Genomic DNA, 21,005 nt, shown 5'->3' with positions numbered 1-21,005 from the left:
TATTTTCTTAAGATTTTATTTATTTATTCATGAGAGACACAGAGAGGCAGAGATACAGGCAGAGGGAGAAGCAGGCTCCATGCAGGTAGCCCAATGTGGGACTTGACCCTGGGTTCCCAGGATCACATTCTGGGCTGAAGGCAGCGCTAAACCGCTAAGCCACCAGGGCTGCCCAATTTTTACTATGTTTTAAAAGTTTGGGGAAAAGTGTTTACGGACTTGAAACAGTATGATTTGAGCTCCTGTGAGAAATGGTATCTAATGGCATAATCTCTCATTGTCTAATAACAGAGATAAGAGAACTATAATGTGTGAAAATGTTTTAAACGCTGAAAAGATATTTTAGGAGTGCTTGGGTGGCTCAGCTGAGTTGAGTTGGGTTGAGTGTTGGATTTTTCGTTTCAGTTCAGGTCATGATCTCATGGGTTGTGAGATCAAGCCCTGTGAAGGGCTCTGTTCTCAGCAGGGGGTCAGCTTGAGATTCTCTCTCTGCCCTTCCCCTGACTCATATGCTTTATGTAGAATAAACAAATTAATCCTTAAAAAGAAGATACTTTAAAAATTCTACACCAGTGTCATTGAGCTTACCAAATTTCACATTTCAATTTCTAGTTATTCCATGAATTATAAACTTTTAACCTTTGCAAACTTCATGTTCCTTTTTTTTAAAGATTTTATTTTTAAGTAATCTCTACACCCAATGTGGGGCTCAAACTCCTAATCCCAAGATCAAGAGTTGCATGCTGCACCAAATGAGTGGCCAGGTGCCCCACAAACTTCATATCCTAACTGACTTTTGGGGAAGCTAAGTAGTATTCTACAATTCTGAGATGTAGATAAAGCAAAGAGTTGTTAGAGTGCCAAATTGACTACCAGAGAATCAAATATATCTCCCCCTTTCAGTTTCTACCTTTACTTTTTATTATTCAGCTCAGGAATAACCCTATTTAAAAACCTAAAACATTCATTTTTTACTCTGAAAATAAAGAATTTAGACAGGCTGTTTAGAATTAGTCATTGATTAAAAGCCTCTCATTTTTTTAAAAAATATTTTATTTATTTTATTAGAGAGAGAGACAGACAGACAGGCAGAGGGAGAAGCAGGCTCCATAGAGGGAGCCTGACGTGGGACTTGATCCTGGGTCTTCAGGATCACACCCTGGGCCAAAGGCGGCGCTAAACTGCTAAGCCACCGGGGCTGCCCAAAAGCCTCTCATTTTTGACAACATAATATATGGAAGCTTACTGTCTTGCTTATTATACCTAATGTAAGGATATATTAATAAGCTTTAAAATTTTTACTAACAGGGTCACCTGGGTAGCTCAGTGGTTGAGCATCTACCTTTGGCTCAGGTTGTGATCCTGGGGTCCTGGGATTGAGACCCACATCAGGCTCCCCACTGGGAGCCTGCTTCTCCCTCTGCCTATCTGTCTGCCTCTCTCTCTCTTTGTCTTTCATGAATAAATAAAATCTTAAATAAAATAAAATTTTACTAATAGAAAATATAAAATAGAATGTGAACTTTCAGGATAATTCACATACACACACAAAATATTCCTAAGTATAATGCCCTCAAGGTTTTCTCAGGTTGTTACAAATAGCAGGTTTCCTTCTTTTTCACAGCTGAATAATATCCCATTATATGTATATACCATACCACAACTCCTTTATCCATTCATCTGCAGACAGACAATTAAGTTGTTTCCATATCTTCACTACTATGAATAATGCTTCAGTGAATATGGGAGTGCAAGTATCTCTCTGAGATCCTGATTTCATTTTCATTGATATATATCCAAAAGTGGGATTGGTGGATCGTATGGTATTATGGTATGACTGCAAAGGGTGCCAAACTTCCCATTGTAAAATGAGTAAGTTTGGGGGATCTGTTGTACAGCATGGTGACTATAGGTAACAATATTGTATTGTATACTTGAAATTTGCTGAGAAAGTAGACCTTAAGTGTTACTACACACACACACACACACACACACACACACACACACACACAATTATGTGAGGTGATGGAGATGTTAATTAAGCCTATTGTGGCAATCATTTTGTAATATTAAAGTCTATCAATCATCACATTGTACACCTTAAACTTCACAATGTTATATATCAATTATATGTCAATAAAGCTGGAAAAGAAAGAGCATTTTTAAAGAACAACAACAATAAAGTGAGTAAACTAAGGCCTGTACTTTTGTTATTTTAAAGAGAGCTTCTAGTTCAAAAATCAGGGAAAGAAAAACGTATTAGCATAGCCGGTATATAGCTAACAATCGCTGGTCTACATTACTCAGTTATTCCAACATGATAAAGTCTGGTTCAGTAATGTCTTACTATTTCAAGGACATTTTTCCATTCTTGCTGTATTCACTACACTTTTTCTAAGCTAGTCAACTAGCTCACACACAGAAGAGAATCTGGCTTCTGAACAACCAAAATGCTACCACCTTAACTCACTTACTTCATTCAATACAGAATGACCACCTGAGACAATGAGGAACACAAAATCACAGCGCCTTCTGTCTGAGCATTAACAAAGAAGAGGAATAAGAAGAGTTCACAGAACAGATTAGTCACTTCTAGTTGGCTGGGAGTCAGAGCAAAAAGAATAGAAAAAATAGGATCATTAAAGCCTTCGTGGAAAAGCTGACCTTGACAATTTTCACATGAGGAATAGAAGGTTAGGAAGACAGAGAAAAGGTACCTTAGAGAAAGGTGAGCAAGTACTGGGATGGCAAAGAATGGTACAGTTCAGAAAAGAGCAAAGGTATAGAGGGTGGAGGTAAAGGAGGCAGCATGTAAGGGGGAAGGAGGAAAACCTTTAAAGTATAAGCGACAAGAAAGATCAATGGCAGAGAGAGAAAAATGACCAAAAAAGATCCAAATTGAAGGCTACTTTAAGAGAGTCTTCTAGCATCAGTACTGTGCACAGCCATTTTAGAGTCTGGGATAAAAAGAAAAATCAATATACAATTGCCTTCATGTAAATTTTGGTATTTTGTTCATCACAGGTATTTTGCATTAACTTTGGTTTTAAAAAAATAGTTCCTTAAAATTTTATCTTGATTACTGAGGTATTCAAAATTTTTTTTGAGGGGGCACCCTCTTAAAATTTGCACCTGAGGTAAATACCACGCTTTTTATATAAACGCATATATATTATACATCAGAAGTTCCTAAGGACTATTATTTTATACTGACTTTCACACTACTGATCTTGAGCCATCAGGAAAAAAACAGATTAATTCCTGTTACAAATGTTTAAGAGGACAAGAAGTCCATAATTTATTTTAAAAAGATTCCCCCAGGGGGATCCCTGGGTGGCTCAGCGGTTTCGCGCCTGCCTTTGGCCCAGGGCGTGATCCTGGAGTCCCAGGATCGAGTCCCGCGTCGGGCTCCCGGCATGGAGCCTGCTTCTCCCTCTGCCTGTGCCTCTGCCTCTCTCTCTCTCTCTCTCTCTCTATGTCTATCATAAATAAATAAAAAAAATAAATCTTAAAAAAAAATAAATAAAATAAAAAGATTCCCCCTACAATTTTATTAGAAGAATATGACTTTTACCTTGTAAAAGGTAAAATGGAGGGAAGGAGCTCATTTAGAATATTAATGTATGTGAATGCATGATAATATCCCATAATAAAGCATTCTGGTATCTAAGTTTTTAGTCAGTGTACTAACCAGGTACTCAAGTATGAGGTACTCAATGAGTTTTCAACGAAAAGAGTCTATCTGGACCTAAGACTTTCAGTTTTGTTGATTATTTACTTGTCAAGGTTATCCATGAAAAAACAAAGTTCTTTCCAAAAGCCCTTCCACATTTGTCTGACCTTATCAAGATTACTTTTTACCTCTCTTTGGTGGTCGTACATGATACGTTAAGTCATTAATGACCAGCTTAAAATCATCAAGGAGTAGGAGGTCTATCCCTGTTGAGGCAGCAACTCGAACACCATCTGTGAAAAATTTAAATGTAAAAATTTAAACTTGTCATATGTCCATAATTATTCAAGAATGATCAGGAAAAAGCAATCCTTAAAATAGATTTTAAAAATTATATCTTCTCTTTTAAATTCCAGTTTACTTTTGCCTCATTCCCAAGTACTATGCTAAATAAAGCTTTTATTATCTGAGGTTTTTTGCTTTTATGGCCTCAAGTCCATGAAGATTTAACAATATACTTTTCTAACAGAACTTCATGAATAAGTAAAACAATTACATAGATATATAGATGTTAACTGGAAATATAGGGTCACTGGGAGAGCAGCATGGATATCATATATCTATGATGGAAGTTGGTTGATAAAAACACAATGCTTTCTATGTATGGTACTTCTCAGTATAATTACTGATTAGTTGCAAATAATTTAATAGGACAGATGTTAGCGTCAGCAAAATACACCATACTGGTATACTAATTATATTACTAGATAAGATGAGAATTAAGTATACTTAAACACTATGAAGTATAGAATGTAGTAAATTGATAACTGATAAATCCAAGGGTAAATAGGTACTTCCTATGTAGTCTTTTATGTTTTCAGTAGGTTTAAGATTTTTCGAAGAATGGGAAAAAAATGTAAGGCACTCAAATAAATAGGACAGATGTCAAATCAAATGGGAATTTTTTAGTGCCTTATTTTACATTCTTTTCCAAACACGTATGTCTTTACTTTGAAAACTTTCATGTGAAAGGCAGAAGATCTAAAAAGAAGTCCTAGTATTTCTTCTCCAGAGATGAGATCTCAACTACTAGAAAAATTTATTTTATACCTAGGATAATAATAAAAGGTTCAAGAACATAAAATGTCATTGCTTATCTTTGCCTGTGGCATTATATGTGAGGTGCTTCTGAATGAGACTTCTGTGTATATACAGTTCTAAAATTGAACAATTATATTTTGAGAACTGCAAGAGAAATAATTGTCTCTCTTGACATTTGCTCAGCAAAAAATATGTGTTCTAAAGTTAAGAGTGTGGGATTCTTTAGTAGCAGTGTGTGTGTGTGCACGCAGAAGTGGTCTGGGGTGAAATGAGGGTTGGGTGGGAATTAATAATGAATGTGACCGTACCTGGTGAATAGATTGCAACTCTGTCAATTCCTCGATCCTCTTCTTGAAGTTGTCGTAAAAACACACCAACTGAGTCTGAGATAGGTTTAAGTGTGAACTGGCAGCGTTCACGCCGGGATGGCAGCCTCACAGATATCACAGGTAACCCATTTTGATACACCACTGTCACATCTGAATGAAAAAGACCCGTAATCATATGATAATTAGATTTCATTAGAAGTTAAAGCTACATTATTACTATTCTTATATAGGGACTATTATCATCAATGTGGCTTAAAATGTTTTCAAAGGTTTAAGAATATGCCCTTCATCTTTTGTTGAAGGTTATTCTGAGAACTGGCTTATGGAAGATCAATCATATGGATCACACAATTCACTTTTCAGGAAAAAAAAAAAAACAAACCAACAAACCAAACCCAAGCAGAGGATTATCTTCTAAGTAGGTCAAGGAGAGACTTTCCCAGGAATCTGAGGTAAAGATTTTGGTATTGGTAATTATAAACCCTAGTTCTATTGAGGAAGATTATTATTTCCAGGGTACTTGATAAATCAGTATTCTCTTAGATGATGTGAATATATTACAACATAACCAAAACAATTCTTTCCATGTTCTCTTGAACATCATCCTCAGGTCAGCTAGAAGCCAAAACTCAACCATTTGGGATTTTCTAACAAAAGTTATTAAGGGAAACATTATCATAAGCTATAAAACTGAAAAGATTTTCTACATTATGGCACAGAATTCCTATTTCCTTATCTTTTTCCTCAATAGTCTTGATTTACAAAGCCTTAGTAACTAAAACAAATGTCAAAATAAAATAACTTTTGAAATAATTTTCATATGCATTTTTTAAATAATAAATTCTGAAGCAGAATTTTTTACACAAGCAACTAAGATTTAAAGATGGTAAGTTAGCACTAGCCTGTGAAGGAGAATAGGCTTTAGTGGCAAATCTGGGATGGAATCTTGACTTTATAACTTTGGACATATTACATAACTTCTCTGAGGCCACACTTTCATGGCATATTAGATTTAATCCTTAACTGACAGAGTTGTTTCAAGGAATAAGTAAATCATTTAAAACACTTAACACACAGGGCACTTGGGTGGCTTAGTCAGTTAAGCATCTGCTTTTGACTTAGGTCATGATCCTGTGGTCCTGGGATAGAGCCAGCCAGATGTCAGGCTTCCTGCTCAGTGGTGAGTCTGCTTCTCCCTTTGTCCCTGCCCCCACTTGTGTTCTCTCTCAATCACTCTCTCTTTCAAATAAATATATAAAATCTTAAAAAAAAATTAAACAACACACTGCTTGATATATACATGATAATGTTTATTAGCTTTTTAAGAATAAAAAATAAATTCTACAATGTTTCTAAGGACTCATAACCCTCAAAATTGCAGAGTTGAGAGGAAATATATACAGATTAATCTTCTGGAGATTCCAAATGTATCACACTTTCAGTGCTATAATTTTTATTTATAAAATTTATTTAAAAATTTATTAAAAAATTATAATTTTTTACATCCTATTTCCTTGCTCATTCTAGTAAATTTATAAGGCCTATAATATATACAATAGCCTCACATTACATTTTTTTAAAAGACTTTATTTATTTGAATCAGAGAGAGAGGATGAGCAGTGGGGGGAGGGGCAGAAGGAGAAGGAGAAGCAGACTCCTCACTGAGTAGGGAGCCCAATGCAGAGCTCAATCCCAGGACCTATGATATCAGGGATCATGACCTCAGCTGAAGACAGACATTTAACTGACTGAGCCACCCAGGTACCCCTCCACTACATTCTTTCAGTACATTTTAAAAGTAACCTTGATCGAGGCATAGTTTGTAAATAACATAAAATACTTTTATTTTAAATAGACATTTGATGAGTTTTGACACAGTAACCAAGATAAAGAACATTTCCATTACTCTCCCAAATTCCAATTTCCTATCTGAGTTAATCCCCAGGCAACCACTGATTTGATTTGTGTCAATACAGATTGTATTTAGCTTTTTTGGAGTTTTTACATTACTAGAATCATATCATATAGTACAGACTTTGTATCTGACTTTTCTCAGTATAATGATTTTGAGATTATTCCGTGTTGTTGCATGCATTAGTAGTTCATTTTTTATTGTTGAGTGGTATTTCACTGTATGGATATACCATGACTTATTCATTTTCCTGATTGATGTTTGGACTGTTTCCAGTCTCTAGCTACTATGAGAAAAGTTTTTATGATTAGTCACTTTCAAGTCTTTGCATAGACATATGTTTCTGTGCTATACCCTTTCTTATCCGTTTACTTTTAACCTATTCATGTCTATATTTAAAATGGGTTTTCTGGGGTACGTGGGTGCACTCTGTAGTTCAACAGAGGGGGTGGCTCAGTTAAGTGACTGCCTTTGTCTCAAGTCATGATCCCCGGGTCCTGGGATTGTGCCCTGCATCAGGCTCCCTGCTCAGTGGAGAGCCGGTTTTTCCCTCTCCTCCCTACTCATTCTTTCTCTCATTATCTTTGTCTCTCTCAAATAAATAAATAAAATCCTAAAAAAGAAAAGGGTTTTCTGCAGAGAGCATATAGTGGAGTCTTGCTATTTTATCTAATCTGACAATCTTAGATAAGTCTCTCAGATAAATAAATAAGTCTCTTCCTAGACTTTTTTATTTTAGAGAGGAAATAAAGAGACTGCACAAATGTGAGGGAAAGAGGGACAGGACGAGAATTTTAAGCTGAAAGTGGAGCCAGAAGCAGAGCCAATCTCAGGATCCTGAAATCATGACCGGAGCTGAAATCAAGAGTTGGACACTTAACCAACTGAGCCACCCAGGTGCCCACCAATCTCAGCCCAATTAAAGTGTGTACATTATTTTCATTTAATACGTTATCAGTAGGGTTGTGTATAAATCTACTTGTGTATGTCTTGCTTCTTTCTTTATTGACTGACCCACCTGTTCTTTCTTCTACTTTTCCTCTAGTCTTGCTCTCTTTTAGATTAACTATTTTTATGATTACACTTAATCTCTACTATTGGCTCATTAACCATACCTTTTCATATTTTTAGGGGTTTACCTACAGTCAGTGTTGGCAAACTTTTTCTGTAAGGACTAGATATTATTATTTTTTAAAATAGACTTTATTTATTCATGAGAGACACAGAGAGGCAGAGACATAGGCAGAAGAAGAAGCGGGCTCCCTGTGGGGAGCCTGATGTGGGACTTGATCCCAGGACCCTGGGATCATGACATGAGCCAAAGCAGACACTCAACAACTGAGCCACCCAGGTAACTTTGTAAGGGCTAAGATATTAAAGATTTTATGTCTTGTGGGCCATAAAGATCTCTGTTGAACTACAGAGTGCACTGTGCAGAAGTAGCTACTGACAGTATGTAAACAAATGGGCATAGCTATTACAATAAACTTAATTTACAAAAATAAGCAGTGGCCTGGATTTGACCTATTGGGTTTGCTGAACCTTGCTCAAAGTTTTACAATTTACATCTTTAACTTCTTTCACTTGATCTTCATAAAACTTACAACTTTAGGTACAATGTAGAATATCTTAGATAAATATGCTTCCATTTCTCTTGCTTTGTACTATTGTTCTCATACATTTTATATCTGCATGTTACAAACCACACAATCCATTATTTTTATTTTGATAACTAATTAGATTTTAAAGAAATTATAAAATGAGGAAAAATATTTTTTCTATAGATCTAAATTTCTATTTAGCATCATTTTCCTTCTGTCTGAAGAGCCTCCTTAAACATTTCTTGTTGGACAGATGTGTTGACAATAAATTCTCCCCAATTTTGGTAAGTCTGAAAAAGTTTATTTACCTTCATTTTTGAAGAACATTCTGCAGTATAAAAAATTCGAGGTGAACAGATTTTTTTCTATTTAGTACTCTAAAGAACTTAAGTCTTCTGGTTTGCATAGTATATGATAAGTTCATGTATAGTCTTCCTTATTCCTCTGCTTTATATGTCTTTTTTCCCTATGGCTGCTTTTAATATTTTCTCTTTACCATTGGTTTTCAATAATTTGATTATAATGTTCCTTTTTATGGCTTTATAAGTATTCTAACATGGGAGTTATTAAATTTCTTAGATCTATGAGCTCATAGTTTTCATCAAATTTGAAAATTTTTGGTATTACACAAGTATTTTTTCTAGCTCTTACTACTCTCCTTCTCAGATTCCATTTATACTTCTATTAGATGATGTAGTGCTGTCTCACAGGGCACTGAGGCTCTTTTCATGTATTTCAGGTTTTTTCCCCCCCTCTCAGATTAATTTTGGATAGTTTTAACTGCCATACACTTCATTTCTGGAGTGTTTAAATATGTTGTTAGTTCCCTCTACAACTGCTTTTCATCTCAGATATTATTTGTTTCATCTCTAGAAGTTACATCTGTTTATTTTTGTATGTTCTATTTTCTTCATTTTATGCTTATTTTCCTTTTTTCTCCTGAATATAAAGACATTTATAGTAACTATTTTAAAATCCTTGTCTATTAATTCCATCATCTGTTGTTTCTAGATCTGTTTCTATTGACTAATTTTTCTTTTCTTTTTCCCCCCTTCATCATTTGCCTAGTAATTTTGGATTTGGAGCTAGACATTGTGATTTTACATTAAGTGCTGGATCTTGTTGTATCATTGGTTGCATGCTATTTTGATCCTTTCAGGTCCTTTAGAAAGTTTCTTAGGACAGATCTAGAGATTACTTTGTTATAGGGCCAAATTTGGCCCCACTTCTAAGATTCAATGCACATTGAACATTCATATATTCAATGATACCTCTTCTCTGGCTGGAGGGAAGTCTAATGATTTCTGGCCCTGTATGAGTACTAAGAATTATCCATTTTACAATTTCTGGTAATTGATATTGGAAGTTATTCTAGCCTGGTCTTGTGGTTTAGAATTTAGCCAAAATTTCAGGCTGTGAGCTGAGGCAGTATAAGGTCAATCCCATTTGCTCTTCTTCTCTCAGAGGTCACAATCTTGTCCTTATTGTCCAATGTCTAAACAAATTTGTTTTACATATTTTGTCTGGTGGTCTTGTTGTTAACAGTAGGGCAGCAATTCCCATAGTAGTTAATCCTCTGTGGATACATGATTTGAATTTTTACATAAAAATTTAAAAGACAGAAATCTCTATTTCTTTAATTCTTCCAAACGGGTAGTTTATATTTCTTTAGGAAGAAGAGGCCAAAGATAATAATATGAACTTTATAATAAGTACTATCTAAAGTTTTCAATGTCTAAAGATATCTGGAAATTGTCAGTTTCTTTGTCATTGCTAAAAGAATCCTTAGCAATCCAGTGTTTCCTTAAAGTCAGAGCCATTAATATGAATATCCTCACTTCTAAAGGCAGTGATGATGATGGCATCATAAAATTGGTTGACTTATTTATTTCTGTGCCCCACCCCCTTATCTTCTTTCTATATGTGAAAAAACTATTCTGCCACAGATTTCAAGAAGTAGACAGAGGTGAATTTATTATTATTATTTTTAAATATTTTATTTTATTTTTTTCAAGGGGGGGCAGAGACACAGGCAGAGAGAGACGCAGGCTCCATGCAGGGAGACCGACATGGGACTCGATTCCGGGTCTCCAGGATCAGGCCCTGGGCCAAAGGCGGCCCGAAACTGCTGAGCCACCCGGGCTGCCCAGACAGAGGTGAATTTAAATAAAAGATGGGAATCTTAAACACAAAAGCATGGAAGATTTCACTAAAGCTTCAGTTTTGCAGGTTAAGTGCTTAGGGGTTACTGTTTTAAAATAACTGAGATGAAGTCAACAGAGAAAATTAAGGTCTTTCTCAGCCACATTTTTACACTAAAGATCATGAAGCCTTTCAAAGGAGTGAAACATGAAAGCTTTGAGAAACTGCATGGAATAACACAATTCAGGACTGACAAACCTTCATTATAATACTGTTTTTGAAATAAATCCTAAGCCTCCCCCATTCCCACACACTAGATTGTAATGTAAATGTCAGATTTCTTGGTTTGCAACCAAGAACAATTACCCAAGCTCCTCAAGTTTAACAATATGTAAAATAGCTGCTGGTTGTAGCAAAGTCACAATGGGTATTTACAAGCTACTGACAATTGTCAGCTCCTATTCTCTAGAGACAAAAATTCTTTTTAAGTGCAAATTGCACCAGGTAGTTCTTCCCTGGGGTTTATTTTTAATCTTTTGCTTTGATTTCCATTTCAATAATATAAGAAAATAACCTAAGTATGTTCTGAGGTAGTCTGCTTCAAAGAAATCCAGAAATTATGGGTCAACCAATATGAATATTGAGAAGGAGAATATGACAGTGGATTCACGCATAAAACCAAAAGGCAAGGGATTTTCCAGACTAAGAGAAGTGCAAGGACAATAGACATTTGGGGTTGAAGAAGGACTACATTTATAAAAAAGTCTAGGGCATCAGGTACAGAAAAAGTTGTAATGTAGAAATACTTATTTTTTAGCCAATTGTTAAGTAGGAATGTTAAGTTCATTTAGGAAACTTCTTTGATGTCCAAAACCATGGGTAAAGTCCTTCAAAATAGATCATCTCATGTATGAACATGACTGTATATATCTTAAGGACTTACGAAAGGGAACTGGTATAATAAGGAAGCACATATAGGGTGTTTTTTTGCAAAGGTGAACCTTATATGATATAAGATTCCAGTGGTTTAATATCTTGTCTGTTTCTTTTCTTCTTTCTGCATTACTATGCATAAAAATGTGAACTATAAGCATAGACTTTTAGTGTTGGAAGAGACAGAGAAATCATATAGACTTTGTCCTTCTTTTGCAGCTAAGAACAATAAAGTCCATTATGGTTAAATGATATTTTTAAGGTTCAACCCAATGCAAAGTGGCTTTGGATCTCATCCAAAAATGACTAACAAGTCATTATCTTCCAGGTCATATGGGATTTAGGTTGCTAAATTCAGTGGTAATGTTAGCCCTTAACTTGCTTGTTTTAGGAATATCTAATATGTCCACCTACTTCTTCACTTTATAAAAAGTTTTCCTTTTGGCTTCTGTGATTTCATACTCTCCTGGTTGTTTTGTATCTTTCTGTCTCTGTCTACACTTTCTCATTTTCCTTCATAGGTTCTTCTTCCCCTATTCATCCCTTTTGAAAGTTTCTCAGTGCTTTGCCCCCAGTCTTTGTGCTTCTCAATCCATACACTCTCCAGGCAATCTCATGTCCTTTCATATTGTCAGGTACCATCTAAATGCTGCTGATGTCCCAAATCTATATTCAATTCTCTGCTAAGTTTCCTATACACATACCTCAAACTCAAAAAATCCTAAAATTTAATAATCTTCCCCGAACCACTACCACTCATCTCTGACAATTCTCATCTCAGTCAATAACACCACCATTATTTAACAACTGCCCAATTCAGAAAATTGTCTGATATCCCTGACTACTCTAAGAACCAGAACATGATATTCTTCCTATCTAATCAGTCACCATGGCCTTTCATTCTATTTCCTAAACATCTTCAATCCTTCCAATTCTCTCCACTATCAACATCTTCTTAGTCCAGGCCAACAACACCTTCTTCTATCAGCTACACTGTAATTGGACTCCTTACTTTATTTCAGCCTTGCTCCTGTTCAAAACATTATCTACACTTAAACAGAATAATCTTTCTTTTTTCAAAGGAAACCACTATCTTGAAGTTGGTATTTGGTGTTTAGCATTCCCATCCATTATATACATACAAGCAGGCAGGCAGACAGACACGCACAGACAGACACAGACACAGCTCAATATACCATATATAGTATATGGAAGCCAGCCTTTAAGATGGCTCTCTATGATCCTTGCCTCTAGGTATTCATATCCTTGTGTGGTCCCATCCCACATCAAATCAGGGCTGGTCTGTCAAAATCAGTAGAATACAGCAGATGTGATGGTGTGTAACTTCCCAGGCTATGCATAAAAGACTGTAGCTTCTGTCTTGCTCTCTTGGATCACTTGCTCTGAGGAAACCCAGTAGCCACAAGGACAATTCTGCAGCCCTATGGAGAAGCCAACATTGAGAAGAAGTGGAGTCTCCTATAAAGAGCCAGTACCAACTTCTCAGCCATATTGTAAGTCATCTTAGAATTGAATCCTCTAGCCCCAATCAAACCTTTAGATGATTGTAGCAACCCCATGAGATCCTGAATTGCCCATCTAAACTGCGCCTGAATTCCAAATGCATAAAAACAAGAAATAATGGATTGTTATTGTTTTAAGCCACTAAGTATTGCCATAACTTGCTATATGGTATTAATAACTAAATTTTGCATGGTTTTTACATGTACTTAGATATTACATAAATGGTTGCACTGTATTCAACCTTCTACAACTTGCCTTCTATGCTCAATAATGCTTTGAGATTTATCCAAATTGAATCACATTTCTGGATCATTCATTTAAAGTCCTATGTAGAATTTCATTGTATGAATATACCACAATTTATTCATCCGTTGAAAAACCAGATTTTTTATTCTTATTCTAAATAAGAAGAAAGCTAAGAGAGTTACCAGCACTCCTTGTTTTTAGTTTCCAATATAAATTTGGCCAAATTTTCTTTTCCTTTTTGAGCTCTTTGTTTCACACTTTACTCCTTATGCCATCTGGAATTTACTTCTTTGAGGTAAGAAGTCAAATTTAACAGCAGCATTTATTGAATAGTCTGCCTTTTCTTCTGATTTACAATGTTAATTCTATCATACCTCAAATTTCCATATATGCAATGTTCCTCTAATCTGACCCTACGATCTTTCCTGAACCAGTATTTCACTGTTTTGATTATTATGGTTTTAAAAATACATCCTAGTATGTGGAATATGTGGTTAGGGCAAACCTCCTCCCTTTTTGTACTCCAAATTTATCTCAGGTATTTGTATAGTTTTATTCATTCGTATGAGTTTTTGAGTAAGTTCAGCAGTTACTGTTGGGGTTTAGATTAGCATTGCACTGGAGTTTATAAATTCATGTGAGGGGAGCTGACATTTTTACAATATTGTCTTCACATTCATTAATGTGTTATAACTCTAATTTTTTTTCATCTTCTTTTATGTCCTTCAATAAAGGACATAAAATATTATTCTTCTTAATATATGTTTTATAGATAATATTTTTCCATAGCAATAAGAAATCCCAATTATATAATTGTAACTTTAGTAGATTGATTAATCCAGTTGTCTCTTTATAACCAGTAATATAAATTAATTTTTAAAAAAGAATTTATTTATTTGAGGGGTCAGGAAAGAGAAGAGGGAGGAGCAGAGGGAGAGGGACAAGGAGACTCCCTGTTAGGCACAAAGTCTGATGCTTGACCTCAGGACCCTGGGATCATGACCTGGGTAGAAACCACTAGTCAGATGCTTACTGAATGAGCTACCCAGGCACCCCTAAAGCTTAACTGAATGAGCTACCCAGGCACCCCTATAATTAATTTTAATCACATCAACTACATATTTCACTTTATACCTCAAGTGAATCAGTATTTGTACAACTGAATCTCTATAAACTATGTAAAAACTATTTTTGTGAAGTTATTATGAAGCTTAAATGATGAAAGTTAGAAAAACACAAAGTTGTAAATCATCTTTGAATATATGGTATCATCAGTCTGATGTTAAATAGCTGTATAAGTTATGTACCTTTTGTTAATTCTGGTTCTTTTAAAATGAGTTAATGAAAATATTTCTCATACATGTCAAAACCATTTATGCTAAAAAGGTCATCCCCTCCTTTCTTTTTGTTCATGCACTCATTCTACTGAGAATTAAAAATTTGTGTTTGCTTTTGTAAAAATGATGTCCTGTCCCAATATAGTACTGTAACATTTTTTTCCTTTTAAAAGTAATGCTCTTGGGCTGCCTGGGTGGCTCAGTGGTTGAGCATCTGCCTTTGGCATGTCGTGATCCCAGAATCCTGGGATCACGTCCTGCATTAGACTCCTCACAAGAAGCCTGCTTCCCCCTCTGCCTGTGTCTCTGCCTCTCTGTCTCTTATGAATAAATAAATAAGATCTTTAAAAATAAAATAAAATAAAAGTTAATGCTCTTGATTGGGTGCTGTGAAAGTAACTTTATCAAACGTTGACCTTTGACCCACTTTAATTTCTGGGTAGTGAGAAGCAGAATACAGTCCTAAAGTGGGGACAGTGGAATGCAGTTGAAATAGTATGGTTTTGGAATCTCAGATTTGATAGTACTCAAGTTCTACCACAGAGGACACCTTGAATTGGCACACTACTGAAAATAATTGTACATTAGTTTTCTCACTATAACCTCATTATAACCTCTCTTATAATACAGGGGTTCAAAAATCTCACAAGGCTGCTCTGAAGATTCAATCAGAATATGTGAAAAAAATACCTGCTTTAATAGTTTCTCCCGACTTTCCTAAAAACTAAGGTCTTAAAACCCAAAGTCTAAAATCAGAATATAAATCAATCAATCAATCAATCAATCAGAATACATCCATGGAAAATTTCCAATCATGCCTTTTAAATCTCAAGATAAGAAATTTGATTTGTTCCACTGAGGGCAACAAGAAGAAAAACAGTGTATGCTATACAAAGCAATTCCATGTTTCTTAGTATTTTTGGATAACTGACCTCTTTGAGACACTGTAAAGATATGGATTCCTCCTTTGGCCCTATTTCCTGAAAAAATTCCAACAATTTATACATAAAAATTTTAGATATAATTTATTTTAATGCATCAGAAACTGATCTCCTTCATATTACCCACTATGTACTGAATTATGTATCCCTGCGCAATTCATATGTTGAAGCTCTAATTCCCAGTGTGACTATCTGGAGATGGGTCTTTGGGAAGTAACTAAGGTTAAATGAGGTCCTAAAGGTGGGGCCCTAATCTGTTAGGACAAGTAAGAAATCTCCCCATCCCCCTACCATGTGAGAACACAGAGACAAGGTAGCTATCTGCAAGCTAACAGATTTCTTACCAGAACCAGACCATGCTGGCACCCTGGCCTCAGACTTCCAGCCTCCAGAACTGTGAAAAAATAAATTTTTATTGTTTAAGCCACCCAGCCTATGCCATTTTGTTATTATGGCAGACCAAGCAAACTACTACATTGATAATATTTTTAAAATAAATGTTGACCAAAAACTTAAGTATTTTCCTCATTTTAAATCCCAAATTAATGGTCATTTCCTGCTTCTCTAAAGAGATAAAACAAAATTGTATGACTTAAATTTTAATTTTTTATAAAAAACTATTTCACTTATAAGGCTTCTATTGTTTGGTTTGCATAAAGAAGCCACATAATGGCCTGGTTTAGGAACATAGTTAACTTGTTTATCATCTTTGATATCTAAAAGGTTGTGCCTTTCTGTTTTCATGAAAAGAAGTTATGAAAACTCTGAGACTCTGGTAAAGATATGCGGTAACAAATATAATCACAGCTCATTTTGCCACATGATGATGGTAGGCTAGGTATGTGTATGGAACCTAAGAAATTCTAAGACTCTTAGAATTGAATTCAGGGATCCCTGGGTGGCGCAGCGGTTTGGCACCTGCCTTTGGCCCAGGGCGCGATCCTGGAGACCTGGGATCGAATCCCACATCAGGCTCCCGGTGCATGGAGCCTGCTTCTCCCTCTGCCTGTGTCTCTGCCTCTCTCTCTCTCTCTGTGACTATCATAAGTAAATAAAAATTAAAAAAAAAAAAAGAATTGAATTCATATCACTGTTTTGAGGCAGCATTAAAAGTGAAAAGATTACAAATCCAAAATTCAATTTTAAGGTTTCTGAGTGGAGGTAATCTTCAAGAGCCCTGAGGCTTTTCAATTCTTGTAGAGAAGCTGATAAAGCTTTCCATTCATGACTAGCCCCAGAGAAACTTCCTCCAGCAATTGAGAAATTCACAAGGTTGTCTATTTCTAATTATTCCTTGGATAAAAGAACTCAGGATTGTTCTATCAAATTCATCATAATGACTGCAAGGTCCTGAATTGGCGAACATGCTCATTCATGAAGTCCCAAATATCCCTAAATAAATCAAGCTATAAGTAAACACTTCCTTGTACTAAATTTTCTCTTCTTTTAAAAAGCAAACTCTTGTCTAAAGTTTAAACAAGCAATGGAACACTTTCTATATTGATAAAATCTTCTTCTCATGATGATTACTTCTGTGGTGGTAGGCAAGGATTCTTTTAGGGCTGTTGGAAGAGCCTTCAACTCTAGTAGGTGCCAAGGAAGAAAAACAAACCGAATGTATTATTACAATGGGTGGGGCTCCTTTCTTCTCAGAGGCAATATAAATATGCATGTTACTAAGCTTGGAAGATGCACCATCTGTGCAGAGTACCAAGATCTTCCTTAGCATCAAGAAAAATTTTTTTCTGGTAGTTATTTTGGCAAAGAAATTTAACAGTCTTTCAAAGATGGTGACAGCCATTAATGTTAACAGCTTTTTAAATTTCTGTAAGAGAATCTCACATATTTGAGATTTTATTTTTGATTGTGTCAACATGCTTATTAACGGACAAACCCTAGGAAATAACTCCCCAGAAGAAATCACTGGTTTCATCAAGGTGCATTCTGAAGGGAAATGGGATAGTTTTCAATTCCTTCAAAACTTCAAAATATTGGAATAAATGACAGCAATCCTAGAATGGATGACATCATCTGAAATTTGACATAAATCTGCTTCTACTCCAAGCTAAGTCGGTTCAAAACTGTCAGGACATAAAACTTAAAGGTCTTTCCAATTTCATGTAGCAGCTTTTCTTGGCAATGTGAAAGTGAATTTTATAGAACCTTTTCAAAAAAGGGTTTTGTGATCGAACAAATTCAATCACATTTTGATGGTTCCTAACTGAAACTTCTACTTAGAACAAAAATTCCAAACTATAAGATATATTTTAAAAATGGAAAACGAAGGGATCCCTGGGTGGCTCAGAGGTTTAGCATTTGCCTTTGGTCCAGGACGTGATCCTGGGGTCCCAGGATTGAGTCCTGCATCGGGCTCCCTGCATGGAGCCTGCTTCTCTCTCTCTCTCTCATGCATAAATAAAATATTTTTTAAAAATTTAAAAAAATATATATAAATAAAAATGGAAAACTATAAGCTGTTTCAGCTTTCCCAACTTCATTCTTAGGTTGGTGAGAACTCTGCCACATTAAAAAACTAAGGCTTCGTGTTCTAGCATCTTTGGTGATTAGGTGATTTCATTTCTTTTTTGTTGTCAAGTTTCTTAAAAGTTGGAATGAAAGATAGTGGTGGGGTAGTTTGTGCCCTCAACATGACAATGACAATAAACACAGAATTTCCAAATGTATATAAGAGTGGCCATTAATAAAACAAGAGGACTCAAACAATAAGCTGAGGTCATGATCCCACAGTCCTGGGATGGCGCCCTCTTGGCAGGCTCCAAGCTCAGTGGGGGACTCTGCTTCTTCTCCCTCGCCCCTCCTTCTCTCAAATAAATAAATAAATTCTTAAAAAAAATACCCCACACTGAAATAATACTACATATTCACTAAAGTATCTATAATCAAGAAGACTGATCCAATTGACAAGTGTTGGGGAGGATGCAGGGAAACTGGAACACTTGTATGTTGCTGGTGGAAATGCAAAGTAGTACAGCCACTTTGGAGAACAGTCTTGTAATTTCTTCAAAAGTCAAGCATATACCATATAATCTTGCCATTCCACTATCTACTCAAGAGAAATGAAAACATATGTTCACACAGACTTATAAACAAATGTTGATACCAGCAGTATTAACAGTCCAAAATGGGAAACAATCCAAACATTTTTCATTGGTGAATAAACCAAATGTGATATGTCCATATACTAGAATATTTCTCAGCAATAAAAATAAAGAACTGCAACACCCACCACAACATGGATAAACCTCAAAAGCATTTTGATATGTAAAACAAACTATAAAACATTATGACATGTAAAAAGAGACTGCATATTATATATGAGTCGATTTACAAGACATTTCGGGAAAAGATTTAATTATTAGAGGCAGAAAGCAGATTAGTGGCTGTCTGAGGCATAAGGTGGGAGAAGGGAATGACTGCAAAACAGGAACAAGGAAACTTTTTGGGGGTGAAGGAAGTAATCTTAAGTTATGATGCTTTGACACGATAGGTGAATTTCATAGTATGTAAAATTTATCTCAATAAGGCTTTAAAAAAAGGTAACAGGACCAAAAAAAAGTTGGGGCACATATTTAGTTCTCCAAACCACTCACAGACCTTAGGTTAAGAATTTCTATGTTATCTATATTTCGGCTGATTAAACAGATGATTATTCTTAAACAGGAATTTTGAATGACCCTTCATTACTAACATGATTTGCCCTCAAACAATTCTTGTAAGGAAATCTTGTACCTTTTGTTAAGTACAAAATAAACACAACTGTCTACCACAATTCTCAACACAGCAGCATTACAGGGTTAATTCAGCAGCATTACGTTCTGGATAGAGAAAGACAGCTAGAAAAGGCTTATTTTCCTTGTTCTTATCCTAGATCACCTTTGTTACTTTCCCAATTGCTAAGGTGAAGACGCGTCCTGGCTTATACTATTAAAAATTGTTAGGAAAACTCTGTTGTCCGTTTTTCATCCTCAAAAGTATCCTGAGCTGGATGATCAATTATACATTCAACCTGTCTGTAGCAGAATTATTCTCATCCTTAACTTTCATTAACATGAAAGGGAACCCCCTGAAGGCTCTGAACATCGTAAGTAGGTATAAACAATGCAATCATCAAGACTGTGCTGTTATTTATTTTATACTTGAGGGTCAGGGGGTCAGGGGCACAGGGAGATTAAAATGAGACGCCTCAAGCCACATTTTTTAGATTAGCAGGATTTAACACTACCACTAGCATTCTTCACAGAGTGAGTGTTTCTAGTGGACAAGCACCATTTCTGCAGGGTAAGTATGTTTTTCTCTCTTTACTATTTTCTCCATTTCACAGATGAGAAAAGAGACTGTGAGAAGTTAATTATCTTCCTAAGGTTATAAGGTGGTTAAATGGTGAAATTGACCTGAGTACACTCAGGTCTTCTTGACTCCAAACCTATCTCTTACTTCATCTCTAAGCATAATGCCTCTCCTGAAAGGGAACACGGGCATGGGTGTGGGTATGTACATGTGTGTCTGTGCACCATGTATCCAAAGTGGTTCTCCAGTTGACAGCCATGGGACTAGGGAGTCCGTGGGCTGGTTTGGGGGAGTTTGTATCACTAAGAAATTATGTGTAAAATTTCCTATATATGTAAATAACTTTTCTTTAAAGACAGAGTCTAGAACTTTCACCAGATCTTTGAAAGTATTTCTGACATAAGAAAAATAAAGAATTTTTAAGCTGCTTTGGTAAGAAGGTTAAACACTTAAGATAATATATACCTTTTATATCAGCTATTATAGTCATGATTAGAAGATGTATCAAACAGCACAATAAGCAATTATTGAGAGGTAGTATAGATTAGGCATGTATATATATATATATACACACACACTATGCATATAAATGTAAGGTGGTATTTTAGATTTTGTACTTTTAAAAAATGGGGGTCCTCATTTGATAAAGAGTATGATCCAGCAGCCTCAACTAAAAGCAATGAATAATGGTAGAGATGTTTACTACTGGTGGCTAATTCTATTCAAGTAGCTGTGTATTAGGCAGAGTTTTCTCATAGGCTATACAGACCTAAGGTAAAATTAGTTTAGAAGTAAAAATAAGAAAAATGTATAATTTGGGGACAGTAAAGACCATGAGTTGCATTAAAAATTATGTGCTTCTATTTCTTGATAACTAATATGAGTTGGTTTTCTTGAGAAGGGCAATAGCATTGGTAGGAATTTAGGGAGCCATGCTTTTTTTTTTTTTAAAGTATGT

The 21,005-nt window shown here is 35.5% G+C and overlaps 1 protein-coding gene across 2 annotated transcripts in view; it reads right to left on the bottom strand.

Moving 5' to 3' along the window:
• Positions 1-21,005, bottom strand: part of MCU (mitochondrial calcium uniporter) — a 197,749-nt gene that overhangs the window by 17,738 nt on the left and 159,006 nt on the right. For both annotated transcript variants that reach the window (XM_026004316.2, XM_026004325.2), the window contains exons 3-4: positions 5,083-5,253; positions 3,862-3,966 (exon numbers count right to left, since the gene is read on the bottom strand). In XM_026004316.2, coding sequence (XP_025860101.1) covers positions 3,862-3,966; positions 5,083-5,253 — 276 coding nt within the window. The remainder of the gene's footprint in view (positions 1-3,861; positions 3,967-5,082; positions 5,254-21,005) is intronic.

The sequence above is a fragment of the Vulpes vulpes genome, chromosome 4 (genome assembly GCF_048418805.1).
Source record: "Vulpes vulpes isolate BD-2025 chromosome 4, VulVul3, whole genome shotgun sequence".
In the NCBI taxonomy this organism is placed as follows: domain Eukaryota; kingdom Metazoa; phylum Chordata; class Mammalia; order Carnivora; family Canidae; genus Vulpes; species Vulpes vulpes.
Note: the sequence above shows the minus strand (reverse complement) of the source record. Positions and strands in the feature narration are given on the sequence as shown.